At 32.9% G+C, this 19,048-nt stretch overlaps 1 protein-coding gene across 1 annotated transcript; it reads left to right on the top strand.

Moving 5' to 3' along the window:
- The first annotated feature begins 2,412 nt into the window (after positions 1-2,412).
- Positions 2,413-17,951, top strand: LOC144446545 (ciliary microtubule inner protein 2B-like). Its single transcript, XM_078136331.1, has 7 exons — positions 2,413-2,600; positions 2,750-2,825; positions 4,180-4,354; positions 13,043-13,273; positions 14,273-14,456; positions 14,954-15,075; positions 15,541-17,951. Exons 1-7 carry the CDS (start codon positions 2,509-2,511, stop codon positions 15,672-15,674), a joined length of 1,014 nt encoding a protein of 337 aa, XP_077992457.1. The 5' UTR covers positions 2,413-2,508; the 3' UTR covers positions 15,675-17,951.
- The last annotated feature ends 1,097 nt before the right edge of the window (positions 17,952-19,048 follow it).

Below are 19,048 nucleotides of genomic sequence, written 5' to 3'. Positions count from 1 at the left end.
GATCCAACGTCAGAGGCGATCTACACAGCAGACGTATGCATCCCGGGCGAATGATGATACATCATATTGTTCAAATGATATATAGACAAAGCACATTTAAAATAATTATATTTAAACAAACCCTATTTTTTGCTTTTGTCATCTACTTCAGTTTGAGACCATTTGAGATAGTCGTATTTATTTATTTATTTATTTATTTATTTATTTATTTATTTATTTATTTATTTATTTATTTATTTATTTATTTATTTATTTATTTATTTATTCATTCATTCATTCATTCATTCATTCATTCATGTATGTATGTATGTATGTATGTATGTATGTATGTATGTATGTATGTATGTATGTATGTATGTATGTATGTATGTATGTATGTATGTATGTATGTATGTATGTATGTATGTATGTATGTATGTATGTATGTATGTATGTATGTATGTATGTATGTATGTATGTATGTATGTATGTATGTGTGTGTGTGTATGTATGTATGTATGTATGTATGTATCAACATTAAAAAAAAAGTTTTGAAGTTGGTTTTTGGATGTCGTTAGTCACCAACCCTTAATTAATACACAATATATGTCGCTATAGATACTATATACTCAGGAAGTAGAACATATTTACTAAATCAACACTACTAATTACATTGATTGATTATACAAATCTAGATCTGACCATAGACCCTCCACTGGTAGAGGGTCTATGATCTGACCAAGGATAAGGAAATGGCAGGGTCGAGAAATTTCAAAACTATTTCAAATCTCTCCTTCTTCAAAAACTCACTTTAGGCAAGACTTTCTTTTTCGATGGTGGCCTATCAGTAATTTTGTGACATTAGAGGGCGCTGTTTCTTAGGCTCTCAGACTTCTGTACGTTCTATACTTGGACCTATACATGAATATATCGTGCATGTTCTGGGATACCATCATCTTAATAATCACCCAGGCCAGTTGCAGAATTTTAAACACGTAATTCAAACTGTAGAAGACTAGTACTGTTCGGCGAATTATCTCCATAATAGCTGCAATAATTGTGGCGTTTGATTGATTTTGAGTTGTTGTTTTTATGGGTTTTTTAAAATCTTTTTTCGTTCTGTTGTTTAAAAGTTTTTTGTTTTTGTTTTTTTTTAAAAGAAGAAAAACGGCAACTTAAAATCAAACAAACGCTATATTGCAGCTACCTAGCTCCATAAATAAAATACACATACAGGCAGTGGATATAGGTACTAATTTATGAAAAATGGCCATAAAGTTAAAATTGAAAGTGGACGTCATTTAGAAATGCGATTTACATTGTAAAAAGACGAAGAAAACACTTTAATATGTACTCACTGTCAACAAAATAATTTATCCCAAGAATCTGAAAAACACATAACTATTTTCGCTATACGTGTGTGTCTGTGGGGTTGGGTTGGGATGGGGTGTGGTGGTGAGGTGGGTGGGTGGGTGGGTACTTCATAAATGTAACACTGTCGCAAGCAACTAATGTATATACACTGTTCTGTTCCAATCTTTACTCCATCGTACAGTAGTTAGGCCTAGTTACACATCTAGGTATGTGAAGTGGGTTGTTTGAATTTCGCGGTAAGTGCTTGCTGTACGTGTATTGATCACATAGTGCCCACCCATCTCAGTTTACTCTGCAGAACAGAGGTTACCTGTCACCGTGACAGTGTTGTCGATTTACTCGACGGCTAATGTATGACTTCTTATACAATATAAGTGACCATTAAACGGTTACGCTGTTTTAACCTCACCTTGCACTGTTGTGGACAACTATGCTTTTCACATATTTCAGACTCGATAGTGTAAATATATGTGGGTGAAATACGCCAGTTATCTCTCTGAGTCCTTGATCAGTCACAGTGAATTGAGTACACCACCCCCAGTGTCGAAATTATGGTGTAATTACTAGTACCCTTCGACTCTACTAATAACACTGAGCAACAACTGTATCCCTCGTTAAAAGTGAACACCGTTTGCCTGTGAAAATTGAAATATTTCTCCCTCACTGAAAAACAGTTTTTTTTTTACACGAACAGCATCGTTGACATATATCGCACTTCTACTGCTCACTGAGTGATGCCATGGGTTCATTTAGTTCACATCATATACGATCGATATGATTACATGTAACAATGTTAGGGCAATGCAAATGTCATGCTAAAATATACAGCAGTGAAATTTATCAGCAATACAAAATATATAATATAATATTATAATGTCTTATTTCAATGTTTGGCTAAGCGATATGTAAACCTAATCAACCTATGCAATAATCGTACGTATCATAGCAGTCTGTCTTCTAATTGCTCAGATAGACTTATGAATAATTCATTATCGGGTTGCTAACAACGTGACCCTGACAACCACAGCACAAGTAAGCTGAGCTCGCGTTGGCAAGTGCTACGAAAACAATTGTTAACACATGATCCATTGGTGATTTATTCACCGTGTCTTTTTTACTTTCTCTGTGGATTTGTAAGCTTGAAGTCTACTCAAGATGATGAACACAGATCTCCCCAACTCCACAGCGTGGAATATCAAGAGGCGGCGAGATTTCTGTACACTGAAAAATGGAACACAATTACCGGGGTAAGTGGCCGGAGTCCGACGACTGTGACAAACTACACGAGTTGTTATCACTCGCTACTTCCGTGTCATTACCGTTGCCGTAAAATTACCGTGCAACTCGCGTTAGATTATGCCTTCGCTTCATTTACGTTCTCTTTCTTTTTATGCAGGTATCGAGGATACATTGAACAGTATAAATATCATGTTGGTGACACTTACGGTAATGCTACCCAAAGGCTTTCACAGGTTTGTACCTAATAAAATCCTCGAACAACATGGCTGCCATAAATGATACACGTATCTTGTCTTCGTTTTTCTCTCTCGCTATTTTACCCAACATTTCATGCTTCTGAAATACCGTAGAGATCTTTAATCGGTTTATTGCTAGAAGCTTTATTTATTAGACTGTTAATCGGACAAATTAAAAGGCCCAGAGCGAATGTAGTTGTCAAGATGTAATACATTGTATTTCAATGTATCAAGCCTCCGTGTTTTTAAATGGCGCGTTGGGTGACACGTCTTACTACTGCAGTGTGCAGGGCTTCGTGATGAAAATCGGTTGTTTATGAATATAACGGACAGTTACGGCGTGTTTAGTGGGATTAGTTTGGAGAGCAGGAAACAAATAAATGGTGTGCATTCTGAAGAGTTAAACGTTGGAAGAAATACTTGATATACCAGCTGGAAGTTTTCTGTTTTGCCTGTCTGGCAATGTATACGGCTCACGTTTCGAAGTTTGTTGCTTTTGTCTACAGCGTAACTAAATGTGGAAAATTCTGCAGTAGTTATTCACTAACTAGCTCGTTATTAGGGTATAATTTGTACTTGTATTTTCAACTAGGCATATTTGACACTATGGCGACAGTAGAATGGGTGGAAATGACAGATTGAACACAGCTAATGGAAAATTTATGTTTCTTTGGTCTGTTGTCGGTAAAGGTTATTGTTTGCAATTGTGCTGTTGTGTTTACGTTGGGATTAGTTCGACTGACGCGTTGCCTGTTCATCGGGGCGAGCCAGGAATGTTTTACTGCGATATCTCACAATTCTTGCAATACATCAGATCCTTTTTAATCCATTTACAATCATAGCCATATCTTGGACTTTGTTTTAGGGTAAAGTCATTGGTAATAGCCCAATAAAGGTGTACATTTTTGTGTCGAATCAAAGCATTGCACTTGAGTCTCAAGATGACGGTTAGTGATACGGGGGGGGGGGGGGGTGTACTGTCATCAAAAGTTGACGACCCCTTCCTTGTTGAGACAACAACTATATTGTCGTAAACAAGAACGAAACTTGGCGACAGTTTGTACTAGGCTATATTTCATTTCGTTACCACAGAATGTTTGTCTACGACAGTAATTCGCGCGTTTTTAACACCTGACTGACAACAACCAACACTTGGCAACAGGGAGTCCCTCATATTTGCCATCTTGTGCTACAAACAAACGACGGTACAAAAGACAAATCCAGCCTCATAAAAAACAACCCCGTTTTAAAGGTGTCAAGCATTGTCACAACAAAGTGACACCAACAAAGTACGTTTGATAAAGACACCACTATAACCCTTTTTTTGTTCATATTTCATTTATCACTGTAGAGACCAGGTAGGAAATCCCACCCCGTGTCAGCCGTCGACCCCACCACATATTTCGAAACAACCACCAAGTATCTTGGTACGAGTATATCCGATTCTACTGGTATACCAAAACACAATTTACCAAAATCAACAGGTGACAACAAATTAACAGAATGCATGGTGCCCGGATATACAGGTGAGTTTATTGTATTTCTGCATTAAAAGTTGTAATCACATAATTTTGAAGATATAAGATTAAAAAAAAAAAAAGTTATTGAAAAATTAATGTTTGTGTATTTTGAATAGAGCAGTAAATTATACGCTTAGGTGCAGTCTTTTTACAAAAATAATTTAAAATCATAATTTTAAAGAAAGTGTTTGAAAATAACTGTTTGTATAGTAAATATAATTTATAATTTGGCTTCATATTTTCTGTGAAGAGAGCAGGTTCTGTCTTTTTAAAAATGAAAATATTCAAAAGTCTTGATAGCTGTTTCCAATTGAAGCTGACTTAATTCTTTACATGCAAATTCTCAGATAAAATCACTCAGTGACTAAATATCATGTGCAACCCAACAAATGTATGATGAATGTTATTTTGTCACAAAAATAATTCTAAAAGTCTAGTTGTATACCTAAAATGAATTGTTGTAAACACGAACTCTTACAAACGCAAAGCTTAGCCAACAGGCTTAAACCGAAGGACATAAACTTTCAGAATTAATGTATGGTTTGATTTACAAACAGTGAGACAGGCTAAGAAGATTTTTTAAGTGTTACAAAATAACCAGTTTTATTTGGGTGTAAATACTTAAAACCTTGATCAAACTATTCTAGTATATTGTAAACATACAAATGTTTTGCTAAAGACTTCTTTTTGCTAATTTTGCTGGAAAACAAAAAATAAGTAGTGACTAAAATGCCTTCTTGTACATGAACACAATGTACCAGTCTGGTAATTAGTAAAAATAAGTAGTGACTAAAATGCCCTCTTGTACATGAACACAATGTACCAGTCTGGTTATTAGTGAAAATTATTAGTCTTTGAGATGTTGCTGAAGACTGTAAAATCACAAAACTTTGAAGTAGTGAAAATAGCTAGGTTTCCTGTATTATTGTTGATGTAAGCTAAATGGCTTTAATAAAAATCAACTACTGGCATTGATAGCACAGATAACATCATAACAGGGTCTAAATTATAATACTGAATAATTTATGCCAAATCCCTAAATACCCAGTTTGAATTCTGCTAGTGATATAACTAATATACTTCAGTAAATGGGAACCATAAGTACATTTTGATATACAACAAGAATTACTCTTAAAAAAATATCAACCCAGTTTTATATGTTTCAATTTTATAATAGATTATTGCAATTGTTATTTTTTTATTTTTTTTATTTAATTTTTTTTGAATTATTATTACTATTTTATTAATTGTAACTTTTTAAAACCTTTTAAAAATTGTTTTTATCTTTATTACTTAATGTATACTTTATTTTAATAAGTCTTATTTTATGCTTTGTAACTTTTAGTAATTACTCTGGGAATTATTATAAATTATTTATATGTCCTCTGATTAGACATTAGAGTTAACATGACAGTGGAGGTGGGGGGGGGGGGGGGTAGAATGTAGGAAACAGTGAAAAGAACTGTACGGGTGGGGGTGGGGGGTTTAAAGAGTTGTTTGTATTAGTAACAATATATATTATATTTTATGACAGTTATATACATGTAATATGTCAGAGGTGTACTTATTGTTCTGCTGTCTCTGATTCGGTATTAATTCTAGGAGTGTTTCACCATATCATGTTTCCATGGTAACCAAAGGCACTGGAATCAATCTGTATGAAATTTTTTTTTTTTTTAAATGTATAATCTTTCTTACGTACTATACAGTAAAAAGTTGTCATGCAGATTAATTCAGGAGCCTGTGATGGTATTAAACTATGCCAAGTTGTATCATTATATAATGGAATTACTGATAAATAATCATTGATTAAATAAAGGTAAACCATACAAAGGTAAACCATACAAACTAACAAAGTAGGAGATATAAGTACAGAACCAGGATGAAATAAGTAACAATGTACATTTTAATGGCAAGTATTTGAAGATAAAGATTCAACGGTAGGGGGAGTACCCGTCACAGAAATGTGAGATACAGTCAATTATATATAAATCACCCTTGTCTACAAACTGAAAAAAAACTAGACAACCTTTGAACCAGATAGGTGTTGGTGATGATTGGTAACCTCCACAGTTGAAATCAACATATTTTAATGTGAAAATCAAACATTGACAAGTTGACCCTATGACCTTAGACAGATTTGAAATCCAACAATGTTGGGTTGCTAGGTCAGCTGTAAGGATTGCCATAAAACTACACAGACATAATACCCTTGTTTCACCATAAAGTATGTCACTTGGATATATCCTTGTGTATGGTAATGTTTACTTTATATGTATCAAAACTCACAAAAAATTATTATGTAAACAAATATGTAGGAACGGTTTGTTTTATTAGTATTCAGGCATCTATCTCAGTACAGTCCCATTTTACTACATTCCTGAGGTCAATGCATCCAGACTTGCATTTATTTATTTCTATTTGTTCATATTTTAGGGTGGGGTGGGGTGGGAGGTGGGGGTGGCAGAGGGTGTGACTGTATATGTGATATAAGTTGTACTTTATAGCTTGCCAGGACCCACTTATTTTATACATGAATATCTCAGGAAAACAACCTATTTTTTTGCGTGATTTTTATTTCATTTTTTAAAAAGGTGTAGCATTTTTAAGATGCTTGCTGACTGACTGATTGACTGACTGACTAACTAACTAACTAACTGACTGACTGACTGACTGACTGACTGACTGATTCCAATACTCTCGTCTTTTCATGACAGCTATATGAGTAGTATACACATTAGCACAATGTACAAGCTATATATTCCAGGTTCTTACAGCCTGTAAACTCCATCTGTAATGTCTCAAACATATCCTTGGAAATTTGTTATTTGCAAAAAAGTAGTCTGTCAGTGTTGACTATCTTGTAGGTATTTTCAAAATAATGCATCATTATGGTCTAACAGTCACATTGACATTTGTTAATTCAACTGAATTAATGTTTTGTATGCAAAAAAAAAAATATTTTAATTTTTTTCATATTTTTTGCTGACTGAAAAATGTTTACCCTTGGGGTCTCAAAAATTAAGTTATCTTTTTATAATGAAGCACACGCTGATTGCACTGTGTTTATTTGGGGTTTAAAAGAAGCAAATAATTTTCTTTTTATAATCAATCACAAATTAATTAATTCTTGACATAACATTTTATTATACCAAAATCTCTGTATAAAGTAGCCACCCTTTATTTGCCCAGTGACTTGGTTGTCTGGTTTGAAAATGTTGTTCACAAGTATGTACCAAGCCAGTATGTTGAGTCACGTAGGCAAGCCCCTGGGCTATAGCAACCCTTGAATGCAATACATTGCATCGACATCAACAAAACTGGGATCTAGTATATATAAACATGCAAATCTCTGATGAGTTTGTGATTGTTACATGTAAGTTTTCATGTTTTCCAAAATAACCCATGGTGTTCATTTTATCGTAGTCTCTGTGTATAAAGCATGTTTTATACTGATGGTAATTTTTGGCATTGAATGGTGTGACCAGAGAAAATCATTACTTTTCCTAATTCGTTTTATATTAAAAAATGTAGTTCCTACCGGTTATTGTGATGTTCACTCAGGTTTTACGCATGACACAAACAATGTTGATTATTTCTTTATTAACTTGAATTTCTCCACATCACTCTGTTATTATCGCTTGAACGATTTTTAAGTCACTTTCTAAGTTACCAACAATTTGAATGTGTAAAGTATCTACTAGTTGGTTTGAGAGATTCTTTGTACACATATATTACAATTAAAATCACAAAACCTGAAATAAAATTTCATTTGACACAACAAAAATCTTACTAACATTGCTACATTTTATCATCTGGCTGAACAAAAATGTTACTAACATTACTACATTTTATCATCTGGCTCAACAAAAATCTTACTAACATTGCTACATTTTATCATCTGGCTCAACAAAAATCTTACTAACACTGCTACATTTTATCATCTGGCTCAACAAAAATCTTACTAACATTGCTACATTTTATTATCTGGCTCAACAAAAATCTTACTAACATTGCTACATTTTATTATCTGGCTCAACAAAAATCTTACTAACATTGCTACATTTTATTATCTGGCTCAACAAAAATCTTACTAACATTGCTACATTTTATCATCTGGCTCAATAAAAATGTTACTAACATTGCTACATTTTATCATCTGGCTCAACAAAAATCTTACTAACACTGCTACATTTTATCATCTGGCTCAACAAAAATCTTACTAACATTGCTACATTTTATTATCTGGCTCAACAAAAATCTTACTAACATTGCTACATTTTATTATCTGGCTCAACAAAAATCTTACTAACATTGCTACATTTTATTATCTGGCTCAACAAAAATCTTACTAACATTGCTACATTTTATTATCTGGCTCAACACAAATCTTACTAACATTGCTACATTTTATCATCTGGCTCAACAAAAATGTTACTAACAGTGTTACATTTTATCATCTGGCTCAACAAAAATCTTACCAACATTGCTACACTTTATCACCAGCCCCAACAAAAATCTTACTAACACTGCTACAATTTATGATCTGGCTCAACGAAAATCTTATACACAGTGATAATTGTCAGACCAGATGATAAAATGTAGCAATGCTAGTAAGATTTTAGTAACTTTTAATAAAGTATTTTTTTTGATGCAATGTTAAACTTACATGGTATAATACAATGAATAAGTTTATTTCAGGAGCTAGAAATTCAAATTAATTTAATGTGAATTATAAATCAAATTGTTTCCAAATTACAAATACCTTTTCTGTCAAACTAATTTGAATTGTTGTAGACAATAGCACATAATCCTTAATTCTTAAATAGTTTAAATAAGTACTTTTACATTGACATTTCATCAAACAATTAAAAAAAAGTATAAATTTAGTATTTCTAAGGGAAATATGATTATCAATTTGATCTTAAAAACAAAGTTATGTGTACAGTTATGTAAAACGTTGTCAAGACCACTGTTGCTATGACAACAACTAGCTGTCACTTTGATTGCACCTCATTAGTACTGGGTCAAGTAATTCTTTTGTAGAACATTAAAAACAGTTACAACAAATAGCTTGCCTTGAATAATAATCGAAATGTGGAGGAAGAAAGGAAATTACAACAAAATTGATTTCAAGTTATATTGATTTCTTATAAAAGACATGTTCTTGAGACAACATTCTTTTGTTGCCGCTAACAATTGGTATCGTTAGCTCAATGCGAATGTAGACAAACATACACGCATTTGATTGATTTCGACAGCTAAACATTATACCTTGAATGATTATCAAGCCCTCTACTGTGGGATAAATCCCAGAAACATGAAATTCCAGGTAACCAGCAAACACTACAAAGTTCCTCAGTCAAGTGAGACTTTACCTCATTATATATGCGCAAACACACAAGCATGGTCTCAGTGGGGGAGAATACACATAATTTGCATATGTACATAAGAGATCTCTAAAGATCTAATTCTGTCTTTAGTGTTTGCACTTTTTTCTACTGCAATACTGTAGTTGAACACTTGAATGAGATAAAGCATAGTAAATATACAGTGTTTAGTCTGTGTTTTGTTGTCCACTACCTTGCCCCGTTTGAAATTCAACCTTTATCTGCATTCAAGTGTGGTATATTATCACTAATGGGTTCATAAGTACATCAGTGTTTGAGAGCACAGACTTGATTTCTTCACAATAACATAAAATTGATATTTTGTTAATGGAAATTGAAGGTATGGCGGATGTGGCTTAATTTGTTAATTGGAAAGGTAATTATTTATACATGTTGCCATAGCAACAAAGCAGGGAGTGAATTCTTGGGCAGCACTTCATATGATGACACTTTGAAACAATATAAATATGTTAAAGCTTTAATCTTCATTGGGTATATCTTGACGATGATCCTCTCGATCATCTCAACAAAGAGGACACAGTCAAGATCAACCCAGCAAAAGATTTCATAAAGCTACTAATTTGCTAGAAAAATTCAACTGGTATATTAATTCTAGAGTATAAGATTAGACTATACGTTTAAACAGGGAAGATTTGTAAGCATAGCAAACTTTCCAAGACCATTGCCTAGCTTTCCACTTGCTTTCCAACAATTAACTTTTTCGGAAATTTATTTATCCCAAAATAATCCAAGTTGGTCCTATCCTTTGACAAGACCAACTAATGAGTTGTGGGTGAAGGACCATAACACAGGTTAAGAACTCAGGAGCTAAAATATAAGCTTGCCCAGGGCTAGAAAACAAAGTTCTGAAAGTAAAGAGATGGACAGGATAAAAAGATTATGTGATAAGTAGATTGAGTCTAGTAGGTTAGTTGAGATTTAATGAAAGCTGTATAACTCTCTAGATGTTATTAGTGTTGACATTGTACCATGGTAGCTGTATTAGGGGTGGTAGCAATGTTATGTGGTGAATACATTCCAGTGTGAATGAATCACACGGTTAGCCATGCGTAGCTATTGTATGGAGTGAATGGTTTTATTTAGTGGACTATTGCATAGCTACAGTAAGGGGTGTATCTTGAAATTGAATAGAATGGTAGAGAGTCATACAGTTGGAGAGAGTTGAGGTTTGAATATGTATGGGTTTTTCAATTCTGGAAGGTTGATGACCAAGAGTGGTATGAATCTGTAAGTTGTGGTTCTTGACTAGTTCTGGTCAACACAGCCCAGAGACTTAATTGTCATGATGTAATGCACTTTCATCGGAATGATGTAAACGGTACTCTATTTACAGTAACCACAACACTAAGTCTCTGGGATCATTGATCCACAAGCTTTATCAAGCTATCTAGATCTGGTTGTTGTTGTTGTAAGAATTAAAATATTATGTATCTGATCTGATGTACACATTCAAGAATTGTATGATCAGTATTTGCATCTACTTTTTGATTAAAGTTCGTCACGACTTACATTGTATTAAACTTAAAAGGCAGTTTTGAGAATTCATATATAAACAAAATTGGTAAGTAAATTGATGAAATAAAAACATATGAATTACTGATTGTGAGATTCATCATTGTATTAATAAAAAGTACTGAGATATATTAGAATTATGCATCAAAGGTTAAGAAATAATTTAAATTGAAAAGTAAATAAATACTGTTGCCACTGATTGTTGCTTAGATATAGAAGTATGATTTGATTTGATGACAAAATTGAATAATTTCTCATTTGTTTTGATGAGGAGTGCATAAAAAATTTAATTTGTTACCATGTTCATTTTGATGAGCAGGTGTGTTTGTCAATCTGATTATTAAAAATCTGATGTGGGAATACTCTTTGATTGCTTTATTTACCTCTGTTTCCTTTGTATATTATTGTTCGTTGTTCCGGTAGTGAGTACCTGTAGTGAGGAACTTAAACCTGCACTAGCTGTAACTTGAGTATTATTTTGTTGATCACACAATCACAAATGTTTAACTGAAAATTGGTCAATTACCAATAATTAGACACTGTAGAGGTCGATTATATCCATAAGTAGTACAGTAACAGGTTGAAATCATGATTCTTGGTACTGATTTTTGGGTGCAGACCCAAAAATATATTTGATTGGCTTGATTTTACCATATGAACTATGTACACTGCTACACAAATACATTTACCTACAGGTGACTCAATACTGTTCAGGTGTACGATATTACAGTCATTTTATCTAACAAAATAGTTTCAAAAAATATTCCAGTTGCAGCTAGTGCAACTTTTAGGTGCTCACTCTCAGAACAACAAAATCAAAATCAATATATGAAAGAATTAGAGGTAAATAAAACAATGGAGCCCACATCAGATTTTAACTAAGTTTGTTTTCTTGTTATGTGTTTCCTAGTTATGTATATATGACATTGTTTATTTGTTTAAAAATGGTTGTAGATGTATACAACCTGTTGAATTTTTTTTTTGCATTTTAAATAATATACTTGGTTTTATTTATGGTTTATTCACATTTTTGTGACAGTAGTCGTATTATACAGCTGATGGTAAAAAAACACACTCAGTTCTATCAATACTGTCCAAAAGTTAATCAGCAAAAAGTGCGTCACTGAAACATGCATAGAGTAATTCATTAATTTCAAACTGACATTTTAAAAGTGACTACCAAATGGTACAATTAAATAAAATACAGAGGAATGTTTTTTTTCCTCTCAATAGTATTTATTTATTTATTTATTTATCGGATAATCAAAGGGAGCTAGTCCCATTTATAGGCTCCTTTGGTCCAGTGTTAGTGCAGGAGGAAACCAGAGTACCTGGGGAAAACCTGCATTGTACAGTAGAGTCAAACTGAATGACACTTCTTACTTACAATGTAGTAAATTTAATCAAACCCAGCCATTTAGGGATAAATTTGATTTTTTCTTTTTCTTTCACTAATTGTATATAAGTCTATTGAATGTCACCACATTTTTTGTCGGCAATAACGGAAAAGTTGTCATTTTTTTAAAGGTGACTTAGGTCAGATAAATATTATCATATTGGGTACTATTTTATACAAGTGCAATTTTCAGCTGCATTTGTAACATGTAACATGCCGAGGCATAGGAACCGAAAAATGGATATAATGTCGCATATTAATTACCCTCCATGCATAATTTATGTTGTGTACAATATTCAATATAAATTTTTCAGCCTAAAACTGAAATGTCTTTGAGAAAATAATAACAATCCAGTTTCTTCATTCCCTACTCAGGTTACATTCCTCGCATGCCATTCAAGTTTGGAAACACATACAAAGAAGACTGCGATGTATGCATCGATGATTTCCTCAGTAACACAAAACGACACGATTCTAAAGTCACCAATCTGAAACAAACCACCAATAGCTATCCTACGCTAGATGTCGTCAATAAAGATGACGCTTCAGTAACTAGACAATTAAATCATTACAGAGATAGAAATCCTACTGCTCCAATTCTCCTGGGTAAGTATTTGGTTTATGAGAATTGACAGGTACTATCAAGCAAACTAGAGAAACTATAGAGAATTGACAAGGACTACCTAACTAGAGAGACTATAGAGAATTGTCAGGTACTACCAAACTAGAGTAACTATAGAGAATTGTCAGGTACTACCAAACTAGAGAAACTATAGAGAATTGACAGGTACTACCAAACTAGAGTGACTATAGAGAATTGTCAGGTACTACCAAACTAGAGTGACTATAGAGAATTGTCAGGTACTACCAAACTAGATAGACAGTAGAGAAGTGTCAGCAGTTCTTCCCAGTTCTAATGAATTTAATGATGGATGATTTAATATATAACGTTGGTCTCCTGATAAAATATACAACTCATGAATGTTTCATCTAAGAAAAGACACCACTCCTTTGAAGAGCACCATCAATGTTAAAAAATATACAATTCCCCAATAAACAGATTCATAAGGATGGAACTTCAAATAGTATTTTTTTGATACACATTATGTTTGTTTGATACCCAATTTTTAAGTTACTTTTTTCCAAGTCTATGAATTGGCTGAACAATCATCAATAGTTACGTTGTTTGAAATGTAGACAGGGAAAATACTAACTTGTTTGTGTACATCAATGAGCATTATGCTAATGACATACAATTCCACTGAACAGCTCCCTATAGACAAGTGGTACGTATATCACCATGTCAAGAGATGGAAAATATGAAAGTTTCTGTTCTCTACAACACTTGCTCATTGAGTTTATTTATAACAATTCAGAGTAGATTAACAGAGTCAAAGCCCTTGCTTTTAGTTAAAAAATATTTGTAGATTTATTCAACTTTTCCATACTATTATCCTAAATTAATTTGAACTATCTCCAAAATCAAAGCCCAGGTACTTTGAAAAATATCTGTAGCATTTCTCAAAGTATCCCATGAAAATAAATTAGTATCTAGTATAAAATGCTTCTAAATTAATTTAAATTGACTATCTTCTCATTTAACAGAAAGTAGACGACCACTGACAGAGGCACCAATGCCTGGTTATAGAGGCTTCATCCCAAGGGCCGGTGTCACTGAACTTGGCCTTGGAAGTCGTTACCACTCTGTGTGCAAAGATTCACTTCAAGTGTTTGACCATGAAACAAGAAGACATGCCTCAAAGATTGGTAAACCAGTCATTCCACCACAGTAAGTCACTTTTAATATCACAAATACTTTATTAAAAATTAGCTCTTTTTTTTATACTTTATATCACGGTTGTTTTTTTGACTGAATCAGGCTTTCTGAAAAAAACCAGCTGAGGTGTGAACTAAACTAATTGAAAGTTCAAGTCATTCTTGTTAGAAAAGTTGATAGAATTATCAATTCTTTTCTTGAGACAAAACCCTGATTAGAATCAATATTTCATAATACCAAGGGCACAGCCTGTAGGGGCTATTGGAATGACTTCCATCTGTCTGTCTGTCTGTCTGTCTGTCTGTTTGTCTGTCCATCTTTACATGTGTCTGTTCCATATCAAATTAAGCCATATCTCTGACAAGTAATACTGAATTCATTGAAACCTTTAGCTAAAGTGACATAAGGACAATTATGCTACTTATTAATTTCTCAAAAATATCATGTGTGACAGGACTATGGTCATATCACCGAAATAATATTCATAATTCATAATTATCTTTTAACAGCAAAGCAGAGGATGCAACAGGTGTGACTGGAGTTGAGATACCAAACCAACATCCCGATGCCACTAGTAGGAGATTGTATAAACAAATAGGAATGGTGCCTAAATACACCGGCTATCTTCCACGTAAGTCATCTAATAAATATAGCAATAACACTACCCCCTTCCTTATGAACAATGAGTATGAATACAGATACAAAGTCAAGAATTGCAGGTATCCTGCAAAAACTGATTGAACTTCTTTAATAAGTGCTATCAGTATTTGCTCATGATGACACTATCATGGTCATATGTTAATTCATGCAAATTATTATGTAAATTAGTTGGCAACTTACATTTTTTATCTCTGAAGGTTGCAAAATATGTCAGTGTCATAGGTAGAATATCTTGCTTTAAGGAATGCCCTTTCAATAGCATCTTTTTTGGTAATTGAGAGCTCAGTTATGACATTTATATTTTATTAGTACAAACACACAACTTAACTGGCATGGTACAGTATAACAAAAACAATGGCTCCATGCTGTGGTATTTTTAAAAATATGACAGTAAATGAAGTTACTTATTCCTTTGGTTTTTTTTCTTTTTCTGTAGAAATGCGCTTCAGATTTGGAAACACCTATGCCGATACATCCAGATCTTTACCTGTTTGTTTCCATGACGAATCAACATACGGTGCATACGTTTCAAAACATGGAACACCACAGACAGCCCTACCTGCGTGGTAAAGCAGGGAAGCGTAGATAAACATCTGAGAATAAACTATAAAGGAATGCCCTGAACAAGACACAACCTACAAAACTCTTATAACAAAAATCTTAAGATGAAGACACCCCCCCCCCCCCCCCAGTGAATTTAAAACAGGCTTGGAACCACTTTATGGACTTCTGTTCCCTATTTTGATGTATAATAGTATATTCCATCCATAAAAAAAGGGTACAAGCCATACTATTGTATCAGGCAGAGAGGGTGGTAAAGCTTTAGCACAGAATTCGCTTTGCCAAAGGTACAGAAATATCATCTAGCAAAATATGTAACATTTAAATATAATAAATTACAAAGTCATGCCTGGGTATAGTGTATAGTGACCTTCACAAATTTTTTCAATGCCAAAGTTAAATCTATACTCAGGACTTATTATATATAAAAAAAATTCCAGGAAATCTCCAAAACATAGAGAAACCGTCAATATTGATTATAATATAACTACCCGTTAGAAAACAGTTTTACTAAATTTACTGTGTGTATATTATGCACCCTATATAGCTGAATACTTTAAGTTTTTATTTTCGTTTTTTTTTTGTGTAGCACGATTCTCTTCGTATTCTTGGCACATTGTAGCATGTCATAGTTACGTATACACCTCTTTAAGTACATTAACCAGCAACGAAATCACCATATTTATGAATCTCATTAAGGGTTTTTAAGTTGTTTTAATATGAATCATGAAATTAATGAAAACTGCTGCATGGAAATTAAGTCATGTACTTTTGAAGCAAAACATTTGAACGTGAAATGTAAACATGAAAGTGTTTTCTTTTTCATCAAAATACATGTATGGTTAAAGATAACAATGCTTTCATCAGATATCAGTCACTGATGTCAAGGAAATGAACGCTGTGCAGAAATGTGCTTCAAATGAAATATACAGTAGAAATTAATGTGTCAAATAAAAAAGTGTGCTTACCAGTTTTAACTTTGATCATGATATGTCAATTTGAACTTTGAACTTTGATCCTGGTGCTCTAAACCATATTCTGATAATACTGGTCCATATTTTGTTTCACTTGGGTTTGTAGGACTATTTTAAGAAGGAAAGTCAAGCGATTTACACATTTTAAATAATTTGTCATGTATTGAGCTGGTTATATTATTTTCCAAAACATTGCAAAACTGTAATTTTATTTCATGTTCAAGCGGTATTTCTTTTGACAGTATTATAGGCTGGTTATAGATTCAAGAATAGATGTAATAGCTAGTATTTCAGCATGGTACAACTACTCGTGCCTATTTACGACACCGTCCAAAACTCACCGCCAGCTAATTTTTTTTGCTGTGCCAGCGGAAAAAATATACTCTATCTTGTGAAAATTAGTGGCAGTATTTATAACTGTTCTTAAAACTGACAAGGAGATAATAAAGTGAATTCTAATATTTTCCCTCTTTTTTCCTACATGGATGAAATTAATAGAAAGTTAGTCAAACCTACTACGGAATTTTGCCTAACCTCACCAAAACAGTGTGTGTCACAAAGCTCTTTTAGCTTGGTTCATATATTGACAGATAAAGACAACACTGCAGACACACTGACTCTTACAAATGAAAACAATATACAAGTGTATTGTAACACATTCTTACCACTGTAGTAACTGAAGTCTGACTTCGGTTTATCACAATTTTTTGTAATTGTTTTGATTCATAAAGAGTCGGTGTGTCTGCAGTGTTGTCCTTTATCTACCACTATTGTATGTACCGGTAGATAGTGGACTAGACGTATGAACCAAGTCAAAATACATTTGTTTTGGCGAGGTTAGGTGAAATTGACAGTAAAATATCAGACTCTCCCTTATCACAATTTCAACCTTCCTGCCTATCTTTGCAACAGAAATGCCCAATAGGGTATCTATTGCAATGATTAATCTATTTTCAATACAATATAAGCAAAGATGTTCTGTAACATATTAAACTGTAGTTTTGACGATTAAACAATACATATCGAAGTACCTATAATATACAATATCTTGTCCGGCATGCCCAAGTGCGGGAGGTTCTGGCTAGCAAGTATGTTAATATTTACATGATTGATAAGATTGCGATTTTCAAAAGTATTAATTTTTTTTTGTAAGAGTAGTGCAGTGTTTCAGTATTATGTGCAACAGCTTTTATTTTGGGAAAATTAACATTTCATTTTATGTCGATAATTTGATGTTTAATAATCATTTTGATTTATAATTTGAGATTTTGATGAATGAAGTAGGTTTTTTTTTTGTATTTAGTACATGAATATGGATGGATTAGTTGATTGATTGATTTGAAATAAACACTGTTAGTTGTTATAAATGATACTTTGTGATTTATTTTGATCAGCATTGGAGAGTGGGAATGTTACATATACAGTTTGTATACAAAGATATACATACAGACACACATGCATGCGTCCATTGTAATGGAATTGCTATTTTCGTAATTGACATTGAATGGGCGTGTATACAGTTTGTTGACATGTGTTCACTTCAATTGGAGGTCAGGGTGTTGTTTTGAAAATCAAAACATAGTTGATAAGTGCATGAAGTTCTTCATGGGAAGAATATGACACTAGCTGGAGTACAAGACAAATGCCATCCGGCAATTCACGTCTCCTACATTTGGAGTGTATTGACCCGGATGGCATTTATTACTTATATACATACACACATACATACATACACATACCCACACGTATGTATGTACGTACCTACATACATTCATACATACATGTACATATGTACATGCATACATACATACATACATACATACATGTACATACGGTATATACATACATGCATACATGTACATACTTACATACATACATACATACATACTGTACATACATACATATATACATGCATACATACATACATACATACATACATACATACATACATATATACATACATACATACATGTACTAAATATAATATACATATATACATAAATACATACACATATATACATATGTACATACATACATACATACATACATACATGTACATACGGTATATACATACATGCATACATGTACATACATACATACATACATACATACTGTACATACATACATATATACATGCATACATACATACATACATACATACATACATACATACATACATATATACATACATACATACATGTACTAAATATAATATACATATATACATAAATACATACACATATATACATATGTACATACATACATACATACATACATACATACATACATGTACATACATATAATATACATACATAAATAAATAAATACATACATACATAAATACATACACATATATACATATGTACGTACGTACGTACGTACGTACATGCATACATACATACATACATA

This window comes from Glandiceps talaboti, chromosome 15 (assembly GCF_964340395.1).
Source record: "Glandiceps talaboti chromosome 15, keGlaTala1.1, whole genome shotgun sequence".
Lineage (NCBI taxonomy): Eukaryota > Metazoa > Hemichordata > Enteropneusta > Spengelidae > Glandiceps > Glandiceps talaboti.
Note: the sequence above shows the minus strand (reverse complement) of the source record. Positions and strands in the feature narration are given on the sequence as shown.

Excerpts from the sequence above, each read along its gene's own strand:
- LOC144446545 (XM_078136331.1), top strand. The coding sequence starts at position 2,509 with ATGATGAACACAGATCTCCCCAACTCCACAGCGTGGAATATCAAGAGG. Across the intron at positions 14,457-14,953 it reads AAACCAGTCATTCCACCACA|CAAAGCAGAGGATGCAACAG; the intron begins GTAAGTCACTTT and ends ATCTTTTAACAG. Across the intron at positions 15,076-15,540 it reads ATACACCGGCTATCTTCCAC|AAATGCGCTTCAGATTTGGA; the intron begins GTAAGTCATCTA and ends CTTTTTCTGTAG.